This window comes from Carcharhinus amblyrhynchos, chromosome 3, assembly GCF_965287045.1.
Source record: "Carcharhinus amblyrhynchos chromosome 3, sCarAmb.v2.hapA, whole genome shotgun sequence".
Taxonomy (NCBI): domain Eukaryota; kingdom Metazoa; phylum Chordata; class Chondrichthyes; order Carcharhiniformes; family Carcharhinidae; genus Carcharhinus; species Carcharhinus amblyrhynchos.
In genome coordinates, this window is record NC_137326.1 from 10903257 (window position 1) to 10918148 (window position 14892).

General features: G+C 46.7%; 1 protein-coding gene across 1 annotated transcript in view; it reads right to left on the reverse strand.

The window, feature by feature from the left end:
• The window catches only part of LOC145341333 (ubiquitin-like modifier-activating enzyme 1), a 261826-nt gene that overhangs the window by 223374 nt on the left and 23560 nt on the right, over positions 1-14892 (reverse strand). Inside the window, exons 9-13 of the mRNA XM_080186247.1 lie at positions 11071-11217; positions 8887-9063; positions 7323-7433; positions 4621-4701; positions 653-808 (exon numbers count right to left, since the gene is read on the reverse strand). Coding sequence (XP_080042373.1) covers positions 653-808; positions 4621-4701; positions 7323-7433; positions 8887-9063; positions 11071-11217 — 672 coding nt within the window. The remainder of the gene's footprint in view (positions 1-652; positions 809-4620; positions 4702-7322; positions 7434-8886; positions 9064-11070; positions 11218-14892) is intronic.

The window sequence follows — 14892 nt, forward strand, 5'->3', positions numbered from 1 at the left end:
ACTGCAGCAGGCAGGGCATTCCAATCCCTCACCACCCTCTGGGTAAAGAACCTACCCCTGACATCCGTCCTATAACTACCACCCCTTAATTTAAAGCCATGCCCCCTCGTGCTAGCTTTCTCCATCCGAGGAAAAAGGCTATCACTGTCCACCCTATCTAAACCTCTAATCATCTTATATGTTTCAATAAGATCCCCTCTTAGCCTCCTTCTTTCCAGCGAAAACAACCCCAAATCCCTCAGTCTCTCCTCATAGGACCTCCCCTCCATACCAGGCAACATCCTGGTAAACCTCCTCTGCACCCTCTCCAAAGCCTCCACATCCTTCCTGTAATGTGGGGACCAGAACTGCACACAGTACTCCAAGTGCGGCCGCACCAGAGTTGTGTACAGTTGCAACATGACGCTGCGACTCCTAAATTCAATCCCCCTACCAATAAACGCCAAGACACCGTACGCCTTCTTAACAACCTTATCTACTTGATTCCCAACTTTCAGGTTAAGGCGATAAACAACGCGCCAATCAAGTTGCTGCTACATTCCGAATGGTCTCGAGCTTCCTTTAGGGCCAGACCACCTTCCCCGCTCGGCCTACACTCGGCTCGTGGCCAACACCCTCTCCGCTAGGCCGAAACTAAACCGTTTCCACTCACCGTGACGTCGCCGGGCCTGAAGAGGAACTGCCGGTTGAGGTTGGACCTCTCGATGGTGTCCATGTCAGTCACCGTGATGCTCCCGCCTTCTCCTGCCCCCAGGCCAATCATGGCAAAGTTCTTTAGCAGCTCACATCCGATGGCGCCGGCGCCCACCTAGGAGTAGAGCGAGGAGTGAAGCGACCCTCCGAGATCACGCCGCATTAACCGCAGAGGGCAAGGGGGGGGCGGTGAGAGGGGGTCAAAGTGTCGGGGGGGGGGGGGGGGATGAGAAAAATGGACACCGTTATTGGACATCGAGGTGACCGCGGGAATGGAGATGTGGTGGGAAAGACGGAAAGTTAAGAAACAGAAACTAGAAGCAGTAGTAGGCCATTCGAGCCTGCTCTGCTGTTCATTTTGATCAGGCTGATCATCCAATTCAATACCTTGATTCCCCCCTTCAAAGAACAAAACCAGCCCGGGAAACAGGCCCTTCGGCCCAACGAGCCCGCGCTGCCATCCCGACACCACCAGTCCCCCCTCTCCACCCACGACCCCTGTCCAATGTTTTATGGCCATCCCGATTGAGGGAATCTGATTTAGGGACAATTTATTGCTGCCAATCAGCCTAACAGCACATCTTTGGGGTGTGGGAGGAAACCGGAGCACCCGGAGAAAGCCCACGCCAGCACGGGGAGAATGCGCAAACTCCCACAGACACCGGCCCAAATCCATGTGTCTGCACAGCAATCAGTGATAGACACTTAGCCGTCGTCTTGCCCAGTATCTGGTCCAGTTTAGGTACACACTAACGACATGAAGCACACCCCCCCCCGCCCCCCCCCCCCGATACCCCCTGCTCCTTTTAGCCCCAAAAGCGACATATAATTTCTTCTTGAAATCACACAACATTTTGGCCTCAACTACATTAAAAAAAAACAAACAAAATAAAGTAAAACAAGTAGGGATATGGGGGTAGGGCCTGGGTGGGATTGTGGTCAGTGCAGACTCGATAGGCCGAAGGGACCTCTTTCTGCGCTGTAGGGTTTCTATGACATTCTGTTGAAGTGAATTTCACACATTCACCACCCTCTGGGTGAAGACATTTCTCAGTGCTAAAAGATTTACCCCTTGTCCCCAAATTATGACCCCTGGTTCTGGACTCCCCCCACCATGGGGGGAACACTCTTTCTGAATCTACCCTGTCTAACCCTGTTAGAATTTTCTAAGTTTCTATGAGATCCCCTCATTATTCTGAACTCTGGTGAATATCATCCCAACTGACATAGTCTCTCCTCGTAGAAGGAAGCACGTAAAGTTAGGGAGAGGCAAGGACAGCAGCAATGGGGAGGTTGGAACGATGGAAGGGGGCACAGAATTCCTGTGGGGAATGCTCCCAGCCTTACGTCATGTCAGGCTATGTTGGGGTTGAGGGGAGGAGGTGGCGGCTGAACTCTCTTAAGGGACCCCAAACTACAACCGGATTGGGGCTCTGCTATTTCTCTTGGACGCACCAATAATACCCGTAAACCAACCGAGTGGTCACGTGAGGACGCGGCTACGTACGAGGTCATTTTTGCCGAACTGTGGGCATTATTCCCGGGATACAGCGCAGAGCGCAAGTTGGATGTAGCTGTTGAGTTTAGGAACTGACTACCTATGTTGGAGGGGCGTGGTGGTATTGTCACGGGATTAGTAATCCAGAAACTCAGGGTAATGTTCTGGGGATTCAGGTTCCAATCCCACCGTAGCGGATGGTGAAATTTGAATTCAAAACAAAATCCGGAATTAAGGAGATGACCATACTGCCACCTACTGGCATTACAGGTATTACAAGTAAACGTGGCCACTTGAAAACCTTCATCACCTGGGAATCTCCAAACATGACGTGGAGATGCCGGCGTTGGACTGGGGTTAGAACAGTAAAAACTCTGACAACACCAGGTTTAAGTCCAACCGATTTATTTGATAGTAAACTCACTAGCTTTCGAGGTTTCCCTCTTCTTCACCTAAAGTATCTCCACCTGAAATAAATCGGTTGGACTTTAAACCTGGTGTTGTCAGACTTTTTACTGTATCTCCAAACACACAAGGAATTCTCACTTTCGTATCGTAGCTTAGCATTCCACATAAAAATCAAAAAAATTTCAGACGCACACACCCTCTTCATAAAGCCTAGGAGGAGGATAAATTGAGGCACTGAGGGGAACAACGTACTGTGATGGCCCAGTGGTTAGCACTGCTGCCTTACAGTGCCAGGGTCCTGGGTTCGATTCCCGGCTCGGATCACTGTCTGTGCAGAGTCTGCACGTTCTCCCTGTGTCAGTGGGTTTCCTCTCAGTCCGAAATACACGTTATTAGGTACCGTGCTAAATTCTCCCTCAGCGTACCTGAACAGGTGCCGGGGTGTGGCGACCAGGGGATTTTCACAGTCACTTCATTGCAGTGTTAATGTAAGCCTACTTGTGACAAATAAAAAATTCCTTTGAAAATCCTAGCAACGTCAATCAAATTACCCTTTAGTTCTTTCACTTTCCGTGGAAAAGGAGCTTAGTTTATGAGAGCTCGCCTCAATTTAATCCTCAGAGCCCTGCTAATTCAGTAGCGATCGTCGCATTGGATATGAGGAAAAGGCAGCTGGTAGGGGGGGAGAAACAGGGCGCAATGGGGCTAAAGGCCATCACTGAGAGTCACAGAAGCTTTATCTGCGCTCGGCCATGGGTCTAGAATGTTCTATGTTGTCATGCTGCCGAGATAAATGGGTGAGGGAAATCATCATCATCATCCTACAGTGCAGGAGGCCATTCAGCTCATCAAGTCTGTGCTGACCACAATCCCACCCAGGCCTTATTCCCGTAACACCGCATATTTACCCTGCTAATTCCCCCAACCTACATATAGAACCCTACAGTGCAGAAAGAGGCCCTTCGGCCCATCGAGTCTGCACTGAACACAATCCCACCCAGGCCCTATCCCCCTATCCCTACATATTATATCCACTAATCCCGCTAACCTACCCATCCCTGGACACTAAGGGGAAATTTCTTAGCATGGCCAATCAACCAAACCCGCACACCTTTGGACTGTGGGAGGAAACCGGAGCACCCGGAGGAAACCCACGTAGGCATGAGGAGAACGTGCAAACTCCACACAGACAGTGGCCCGAGCCGGGAATTGAACCCAGGACCCTGGAGCTGTGAAGCAGCAGTGCTAACCCACTGTGCTACCGTGCCATCCTTGGGACAATTTTTAAAAATTCATTCATAGGACATGGGCATCGCTGGCTGGCTGGCCAGCATTCAAAGCCCATCCTCAGTTGCCTTGGAGGGCAGTTGAGAGTCAACCACATTGCTGGAGTCACATAGTCCAGATCGGGTAAGGACGGCAGATTTCCTTCCCCAAGGAGCATCAACGAACCAGATGGGTTTTTCCAACAATCGACAAATGGTTTCATGGTCATCAGTCGATTCTAAATTCTAGATATATTTTTCATCGAATACAAACTCCATCACCTGCCGTGGCAGGAATCGAACTTGGGTCACTGGCACTGTGAGGCAGCAGCGTTAACCATTGTGCCACCGTGCCTCCCCACGGTCATCAGTAGATATTTAATTCCAGATATTTTTTTATTGAATTCAAATTCCACCATCTGCTGTGGCAGGAATCGAACCTGGGTCACTGGCACTGTGAGGCAGCAGCGTTAACCATTGTGCCACCGTGCCTCCCCACAGTCATCAGTAGGTATTTAATTCCAGATATATTTTTTTTATTGAATTCAAATTCCACCATCTGCTGTGGCGGGATTTGAACCCGGGTCCCCAGAACATAAACTGGGTCTCTGGATTGACAGTCTAGCAATAATACCACGAGGCTACTGCCTCCCCGTGTATGGTGGTGCTGAAATTGCCCACGTGATCAGGCACTAATGTTCCATGAGAGAGTAAGAAGAAAAGGAAACTGGGGCCCAGGCCTCGCCGTCCACTTACCAGAAAATATCTCTGCGCTTTCAGCTTCTCCTGAAAGTCAGACCCAAATATCGCAATCTGCCCATCGTAGCGACAATTTTTCTGCGCAGAATCAGAGCAAAAACATGGTTAGGAATGAAACAATCTGAGTTCTTTTAAAAAAGAATCAGCACAGCCATGATGGGCCAAAAGGCCTCCTTCTGTGCTGGACAGTTGTGAACATAGGTGCAGGATAGGCCACTTGGTCCCGCCACCATTCAATAAGATCACGACTGACCTAATTACAACCTCACACTGCTGCCTCATCTCCGATAACTGCTAACTCCCTTGTTCCTCAAGAATCTACCCACCTCTGCCTTAAAAATACTCAATGACCCAGCCATTATTTTTGATTCATTCATTCGTGGGACGTGGGTGTCACTGGTTGGGCCAGCATTTATTGCCCACCTCTCAGAGGACAGTTGAGAATCAACCACATTGCTGTGGCTCTGGAGTTGCATGTAGGCCAGACCAGGTAAGGATGGCAGATTTCCTTCCCTAAAAGGACATTCATGAACCAGGTGGGTTTTTACGACATTGGTTTCACGCTCATCAGTAGCCTCAAATTCCACCATCTGCTGTGGTGGGATTTGAACCCAGATCCCCAAAACACTAACTGAGTTTCTGGATTAATAGTCTAGCAGTAGTACTACTAGGCCATCACCACCCCTCCAATTCCTCCTGACCACTCTCTGGTGTCAAAGAGCCTCATTTTTCCCCCCTCCATCCAAAATGGGCAACCCCTTGCTCTGAACCATCCCCCTGCTCTATCTGAGTTGATTTATTATTGTCACATGTATTAATATACAGTGAAAAGTATTATTTCTTGTCCGTTATACAGACAAAACATACTGTTCATAGAGAAGGAAAGGAGAGGGTGCAGAATGTAACGTAACAGTCATAGTTAGGGTGCAGAGAAAGATCAAGAATAGCTTCTTCCCTGCTGCCATTAGACTTTTGAATGGACCTACCTCACATTAAGTTGATCTTTCTCTACACCCCAGCTATGACTGTAACACTCTGAATGGTATGCTTTGTCTGTTTAGTGTGCAAGAAACAATGCTTTTCACTGTATACTAATACACGTGACAACAATAAATCAAAAATCAACTTAATGCGAGGCAGTTCCATTCAAAAGTCTGACAGCAGCAGGGAATAAGCTGTCCTTGAGTTGGTTGGTACGTGACCTCAGACTTTTGTATCGCTCTATAACTGAACATGACTGCAATTAAAAGGAGAATGTGTGCTGTATTCTGGAACGGAGGATGGTTTGATTTGATTTATTAATTGGCATATGTATCAACATAGTGAAAAGTATTGTTTCTTAAGTGATATACAGACAAAGCATACCATTCATAGAGAAGGAAAGGACAGAGTGCAGAGTGTAGTGTTACAGTCATAGCTAGGGTGTCGAGAAAGAGCAACTTAATGCGAGGTAGGTCCGTTCAAAAGTCTGATCGCAGCAGGGAAGAAGCTGGTCGTTATGTGATCTCAGACTTTTGCATCCTTTTCCCAACGGAAGAAGGCGGAGGAGAGAATGTCCGGGGTGCGTGGGGTCCGTAATTATGCTGGCTGCTTTGCCGAGGCAGTGGGAAGTGTAGACAGAGTCAGTGGATGGGAGGCTGGTTTGTGTGATGGATTGGGCTACATTCACGACCTTTGGTAGTTCTGTGGTGAGCAGCAGGTTAAACATCTCTGGAAGAATATTCCCCTCAGGAATTAATGAATGCTATTTCCACCTGTTAGTCTCTCAGCAAAAAGCTTTCCTAATTCTTTATCTGAAAATTGAATGTGGCCCACGAATCCAATTTGCATTAAAACCATTGTAACCTCTTCAAAACAGCTGATGATCTGATCTCAATAATTGATGGCCAACAGTTGCCCAAAAGCCACCAATTCTTAGATACACAAATTCATAAATGCCAGCGACAAACCAATCTCATTTACACCTCGTCATCACACCTCATTTGAAACTGGTTTAGCAACTCCTTCTGAGCGTTTCTTATCAAATGACTCAATCTTGATAGTTAAATGTGATCTACTTGGAACACAAACCAGCCTCCCATCCACCAAGTCTGTCTACACTTCCCACTGTCTTGAAAAAAAAAGCAGCCAGCATAATTAAGGACCCCACACACCCCCTCTCTTCCACCTTCTTCCGTTGGGAAGAAGGTACCAAAGTCTGAGCTCACATACCAACCAACTCAAGAACAGCTTCTTCCCCGCTGCTATCAGACTTTTGAATGGACTTACCTCATATTAAGTTGGTCTTTCTCTACACCCCAGCTATATCTGTAACATTACATTCTGCACTCTCCCCTTTTCCTCTGCCCTGTGTACTCCTTGAATGGTATGCTTTGTCTGTATCGCTTGCAAGAAACAATACTTTTCACTGCACATTTGATAATAGTAAATCAAAATCAAATCTCTAAGATAAAAGCAAAATACTGCGGATCTGGAATCTGAAACAAAAACCAGAAAATGCTGGAAAATTTTCTGAGGAGAGAGAATAGAGCCAAAGCTTCAAGTCAGGATGACCCTTTGTCAGAGCTGAATCTCTGCTATGTTACCCTTAAAAAGGGACAATCACCACATAACGCGTTTATTACACAAAGGTTTCACTAGATGGGGTCTTCGTCGGGAGATACGATGAGGCAGTGATGTGGAATCCCGTTGATACTCACAGGTCGACAGCTTTCTTCAGGCAGAAGGAATTCTGTGTTCTCTTCGGGTGAACATTCCAGCGCGTCAAAGTACATCCACTGGCTGAGGGGCGTGAACTTTCCAGAACAGGCCTGAAACAACACCAAGGGCAGCGATCAACAGAGAGGGTGAAAGGTCACCATCGCGCCACCTGGAGGACATTACTGACCAAGGTTATGGCTGCCTGTGTTCTGGGAGGCCATTGCCCAGGAGTTGGCTGATATTAAGGAATCATCTTCTATTAATCCAATTAACGTGACTCAGAGGGTCAGCCACTGGGTGACAGAAAGCAGCAGGAAATGCTGGAACTTGGCTCACTAAACACTGACTCCCAGCCCAAATGCTGTTTTGATTGAATATAGGCTCAGACTTGCTTTGAGACCCAGGCTGTGAAGCATGATGGAGAAATATGATTTACCGTGACTTCACACCATTCCTAATGCTAAATTCCTGCTGATTCTCCCCCTCAGCCACCCAGAAGAGTAGCCCCAGTGTCTATTTGTTGCCTTTAGTTGATGGGTTAGCGATCGTCACAGAAGGTGGCGCAGTGGTTAGCACTGCTGCCTCAACACCAGGGAGCCAGGTTCAATCCCAGCCTCGGCTTAAAGTTCATTTATTAGTAAGGTTTAAATTAACACTGCAATGGAAGTCACTGTGAAATTCCCCTAGGGTTACCGTCTGTGCGGAGTTGGCGTTTCTCCCTGTGCCTGTGTGGGTTTTGTCCGGATGCTCCGGTTTCCTCCCACATTCCAAAGATGTACGGGTTAGATGGAACGACCATGCTAAATTGTCCCCTAGTGTCAAGGGGATTAACAGGGTAAATGAGGGTTACGGAAATAGGACCTGGGGGGATTGTGGTCGGTCCAGACTCAATGGGCTGAATGGCCTCCTTCTGTACTGTGGAATTCTATGATTCCATGATTCAGGAAGCTAATGGGATCTAACCTGCTTTTTAGCACTTGACAATGCAGCACAGTGGTTAGCATGGCCGCCTCTCTGCATCAGGGACCCGGGTTCAATTCTAGCCTCGGGTCACTGTCTGCGTGGAGTCTACATGTTCTCCCCGTGTCTGCACGGGTTTCCTCCAGAAGCTCTGGTTTCCTCCCACAGACCAAAGATGGGCAGGTTAGGTGAATTGGCCATGCCAAATTGTCCCTTAGCGTCCGAAAATGTGTAGGTTAAGGGGATTAGCAGGGTAAGTACGTGGAATTATGGGGTTAGGGCCTGGGTGGGGTGCTCTGCCGGAGGGCAAACGCAGACTCAATGGGCCAAATGGCCTCCCGCTGCACTGTCAGTATTTTACGTTTGTTCTTTGAAACCAAAAAGAAAGCTCCCGTGTGTCAGTTAGATGTAGCATATATGAGGTGAAGGTGGTAAAGGATATTGGGCTGGAGGGAGGTAGGGTTGGGCTATTGAGTTGGATGATCAGTCATGGTCATAATGATTGAGTGAGCAGGCTTGATGGGCTGAATGGCCTCCTCCTGCTCCAATTGTCTATGTTTCTACGTCACAGAGGCTCTGTATTTAGCTTCCAATCTCTTTTACCTTCATCACTTCCTGTGCAGCGACACCACCAATGAACGCATTGATGGGGCACAGGTCGCCCGCGGCAACATAGGCCAGCTTCCTCACCAGCCCCTCGTTCAGGGGCTCCCCATTTAGGATTGACGGCTCCTCCTCGCTCAGTTGCTTCGCGATGGCTACTAAACGCTCCGCATCATTCTGCAAGAGAAGCAGGAAGAGCTAATAAAGCAAAAATGGATACATAAAATGTTAACTTCTGCTCATCAGCATTCTCTCCACGGTGGCCCAGTGGTTAGCACTGCTGCCTCACAGCGCCAGGGACCTGGGTTCAATTCCCGGCTTGGGTCAATGTGTGTGTGGAGTTTGCACATTCTCTCCATGTCTGCATGGGTTTCCTCCGGGTGCTCCAGTTTCCTCCCACATTCTGAAAGTAGTGCTGGTTAGGTCCATGCTAAATTCCCCCTCAGTGTACCTGAACAGGTGCCAGAGTGTGGCAACCAGGAGATTTTCCACAGTAACTTCATTGCAGTGTTCATGTAAGCCTACTTGTGACACTAATGAACAAACTTTAAGCTTTTGTGACGAATTTCAAATGGAAGATGGGAAGAACTTCATTCAGTCTTGGATCAAGATTGGGAACATTCTCCTGGGTGCAAGGAAAGACTTGCATTTACATGGCACCTGTTACAACCACAGGATGGACATCCTAATGTACTGCACAGCCAATGACATCCTTTCTGGGCACTGACTCAGTGACAGTGGGGGCGGAAATGGTTCAGCACCAGAGGCTTGAGGAACCGTTGAGCATTCCCATACACCCGCTGCCCTCATCCTTCAAGGTGCATGGGAGGTCAGAGGTTGGAGAGGCGCTCTTAAAGGAGCGCAGCCAAGGGCACAATTTGACCGTCGACCTCACTACTACCTTGAGTGTAAAGTAATGGACGTCAATATAGAACTTCGCAAAAAGTGGGGGCTGTGAATTTAGCAAAGGTGTGCGGGTTAGGTAGTTTGGCCCCTTAGTGTCGCAGGATGCATAAGTTAGAGGAATTAGCAGGGTAAATATGTGGGGCTATGGGGACAATGGCCTGGGTGGGATTGTGGTCAGTGCAGACTCGATGGGCTGAATGGTCTCCTTCTGCACTGTACGGATTCTATGATGATTCAATGACCAGATAACCTGCTTTAGTGATGTTAAGAGAGGGATGAATATTGGCCAGTACTCGCTAAGTACTGGAATAGCATCTCAGCCTAGATTATATGCTTGTGTTGCTTTGATTAGATTTATTACTGTTACGTATTCGTATACAGTGAAAAGTATTGTTTCTTGCGCGCTATACAGACAAGACATACCATACATAGGGAAGGAAAGAAGAGAATGCAGAATGTAGTTTTACAGTCATAGTTAGGGTGTAGAGAAATATCAGCTTAATATAAGATAGGTCTATTCAAAAGTCTGATGGCAGCAGAGGTGAAGTTGTCCTCGAGTTGGTTGGCACGTGATCTCAGACTTTTGTATCTTTTTCCCAACGGAAGAAGGTGGAAGGGAGAACGTTTGGGGTCCTTAATTATGTTGGCTGCTTTGCCGAGGCAGCAGAAAGCGTAGACAGAGTCAATGGACGGGAGGCTGGTTTGTGTGATGGACTGGGCTACATTCACAACCTTCTGTGGTTTCTTGCGGTCTTGGTCAGAGCAGGAGCCCATACTCAGGACATTCAGGAGTTTGAAATGACCCACAACGAGCGCTACCCACTGAGTCAAGCTGGACACGTTGACCATGATCCACACTGATTTCAGTCACGCTGTGGAGGAGTCTGAGGAACAGTTAGGAGGATGCTACACAGTGGAGGCTGCTATCCAAGGAGCACACGTCTAAGTTTAAGTTTTTAGTTTAAGGAATTTTTTAAAAAAGTTTATTAGCGCTACAACTAGACTTATATTAACACTGCAGCGAAGTTTGTGAAAATCCCCTAGTCACCACACTCCAGCACCTGTTCAGGTACACTGAGGGAGAATTTAGCATCGCTAATGTACGTCTTTTGGACTGTGGGAGGAAACCGGAGCATCCAGAGGAAACCCACGCAGACATGAGGAGAACATGCAGACTCTGTACAGGCAGTGACCCAAACCACCGAACCCGGATCCCTGGCGCTGTGAGGCAGCAGTGTTAACCACTGTGCCGCCCCCACAATTAATGGGAAAACTCACCTTTGCCCAGGGTTTGGGGAGATAGCCGCACTCTCTGACAAACTGGTGGAGAGCCTGGAAGGCGATATGCAGTGTTCCGTGTCTGTCCATCTTCCCAAAGTCGGAAACCTGGTATGTCGGCTTCTTCAGTGCCTCCCGAAAGGGTTGCTATGATTGAAAAGGTAAGAGCAGGTCAAAGAAGCTGGAATCGGAAGGATCCTCTGGAACCCTGTGCTTTCAATTAGGGGACTTTGGCAAGGGACACACAAAATCAGAGACTACACAACAGCTGGTACACATATTAAAACAATAATCACAAAGTAGCACAGATTCACCCACACCAATGCCTCTCATAATTCAATCTGCCTCACTGATATGTGACGATACTGTGCCTTTAAGTAATGCATTTTAAATCAATGTTTCTTTGCAATATTTTATTGGTACCAAGATGTCTGCAACTGGTATCATCTAATTGTGACTGAAGAAATATTATGAACATAATGCTGATTTTAATCTGGGCTAATGCAGTGTTCTAGAGTTTTCTGGTCCTTTAGAGACTGCTGTTTTGGGGATGATTGACAGGTCAGGTGATATGCCTGGGGACAGTTTGTTTTCCCACAGAAAAGTCCAAGTTTTTTTTTAGTTTTGGCTCAGTTGCTGCTAGAAGCTGGTGGAAGGAGTCTATGTCTCTGTCTCTCTCACCAGAGACGTGCTGAGAGTTCCAGGACTGAGAAACCTTAGGGTTTGAATCCAACACTCAAAAGATTAATTCTAAGCAAGTGTTTTAGAAAGCTGAAAACCCAGCATCACAATAGCATACCTAGCGACAGAGGTTTACAGCATGGATTCACTCCCTTTGGCCCAACTTGTCCATGCTACTTTTTTTTTAAACCACTAAGCTAGTCCAATTGCCCACGTTTGGCCATATCTGTCTATACCCATCTTACCTGTGTAACTGTCTAAATTCTTTTTAAAAGACAAAATTGTATGCGCCTCTACTATTACCTCTGTCAACTTGTTCCAGACACTCGCCCCCTGCTGTGTGAAAAAATTGCCTCTCTGGACCCTTTTGTCTCTCTCCCCTCTCACCTTAAACCTATGCCCTCTAGTTTTAGGCTCCCTTATCTTTGGGAAAAGATGCTGAGTATCTACTTCATTTATGCTCCACATTATTTTATAGACTTCCACAAGTTTCCTAAGCTCCAGGGAAAAAAATTCCTAGTCTATCCAGCCTCTCTTTATAACTCAAACCATCAAATCCCAGTAGCTTCCTAGCAAGTCTTTTCTGCACTCTTTCTAGTTTAATAATATCCTTTTGATAATAGGATGACCAGAGCTGTATTTGCTTTTAATGCCAAATCTAGGAAAGGCTGCATATTTGGGGGGAGGGTGTTTGACTTGGAACAACATAGATAGCTAGCTGTTAAGGTTCATACTGTGTCGTGTACAACTCTTGTAATTGCTAAAAGTTAAGCTAATTCTTTTTATTCAATGTTAACTGTGTTCTTAAATAATCTTTGTTGGGTAAAAGTTCCTAGTGGGTCATTGAATCATACCTGGAGTGAAACACCTTCTGCTCACTTGTGCTAAATTCAAATGTAAAAAACTTAGGATCTAAGCTATCTTTATAAAGCTCCTTGCAGTTTCTGACCTGGGTCTTAACAAATAGGAGGCAAAAGGTTTTCAGAGAATACGAGGCTTAATGGGTTAGATTTTGAGAAGACGACTGGGCTTATTTTTCTCTTGAATGTGGAAGGTTGAGGGGTGATTTAAACAAGGTAATTGCAATGATTGAGTAGGTACATTTCCTCAGGTAGGGGCATCCAGCCAAGAGAATGGAATCCTAAAACTGGAGCCGTTCCAATTAGGTGACAAATCAGGAAGCAACTTTTCACAAAATGACAGGCAGAAATTTGGAATTCTCACCTCCAAAAGCTCATTATTCTGGGATAAATGTTCACTAGGTCGATCCTGGGGTCATGGAGGGATTTTCTTATGAGGAGAGGTTGAGTAGGTTGGACCTGTACTCATTGGAGTTGAGAATAATGAGGTGAACATAGACAGAGAGGATCTTTAGGGGGTTTCGCAGGGTAGGTGCTAAAAGGTTGTTTCCCCTCATGGGAGAGTCTGGGACCGGATGGTATAAATCACAGAGTAAAGGGGTTGTCCATTTAAGACAGAGGTGAGGAGTATAGTGAATCTGTGGAATTCTTTACCACAGAGGACTGTACAGGCTGGGTTGTTAAAAATAAGAGATGGAGAGAAAGTGGAGTTTAGGATTATCACATCAGATCAATCATGATCTCATTGAATGGTAGAGCAGACTCGATGGGCCGAATGGCCTCCCTGTCTTGTGACCTTATGGACAATTAATTGACAACATGAAGACCTTTATTTGTCCACGTGATGGGTGCTACTGGAAGTTCAGGATATTATTGCCCATCCCCAATTACTACTGATAATGTTAATGTTTATTTACTGGTCGCAAGTAGGCTTACATTAACACTGCAATGAAGTTACTGTGAAAATCCCCGAGTCTCCACATTCTGTTCAGGGACACTGAGGGAGAATTTAGCATGGCCAATGCGCTTAACCAACAAAGAACAGTATAGCACAGGAACAGGCCCTTCGGCCCTCCAAGCCTGCACCGATCACATTGTCCTGTCTAGACCAACTGCCTGTATTCCTCTATACCCTGCTTGTTCATATGCCCATCAAGATAAGTCTTAAATGTGGCTAATGTAACTGCCTCAACCAACTCATTCCAGGCTTCCATCATCTTGTGTAAAAACTTCCCCTGCACACCTCTACTGAACCTTTCCCCCCTTACCTTGAACTTGTGTCCCTTTGTAACTGTCATTTCTGACTTGGGAAAAAGCTTCCACTTGCTCACCCTATCTATACACTTCTCATAATTTTATAAACTTCTATCAGGTCACCCCTCAGTCTGTCTTTCCAGGGAGAACAATCCCAGTTTATTCAATCTCTCCTCATAGAGAAGACCCTCCATGCCAGGCAACATCCTGGTAAACCTTTCCTGTACCCCCTCCAAAGCCACCACATCCTCCTGGTAGTGTGGTGACCAGAACTGGACACAGTATTCCAAATGTGGCCTAACCAACATTTTATTCAACTGTAACATAATTTGCCAACTGTTATACTCAATGCCCCATCTGATGAAGGCAAGAATGCCATCTGCTTTCTTCACCAGCTTCGCTACCACTTTTAAACATCTGCGGACTTGTACTCCTGGATCTCTCCGCGTGTCTATGGTTCTGCCACTTATTGTATAGCTCCCATCTGTTTGGATCTACCAAAATGCATCACCTCACATTTGTCCAGATTAAATTCCATCTGCCATTTCTCTGCCCAATTTTCCAGCCTATCTATACCCTGCTGTATTCTCTGACAGTCTTCACCACTATCCTCAACTCCAGCAATCTTAATATCACCTGCAAACTTGTTAATCAGACCAGCTACGTTTTCTTCCAAGTCATTTATGTAACAAACAGCAGAGGTCCCAGCACTGATCCCTGCGGAACACCACTGGTTAGAGACCTCCATTCAGAAAAATTCCCTTCCACCCTCTGTCTTCTACGGCCAGGCCAGTTCTGAATCCGAGTAGCAAGTTCACCCCTGATCCTGAGAGATTTTATCTTTTGCACCAGCCGAAGATGGGCGCGTCTTTTGGAACGTGGGAGGAAACCGGAGAAAACCCACGCAGACATGGGGAGAAAGTGCAGACTCAGCACCGACAGTAACAGTAGGTCTTAGTGTAGTGTTCTTTGGATGCCAGCTCAAGGCGCAGGCCTGGTAAAGTACTGATCCAGTCCAATAATAGAA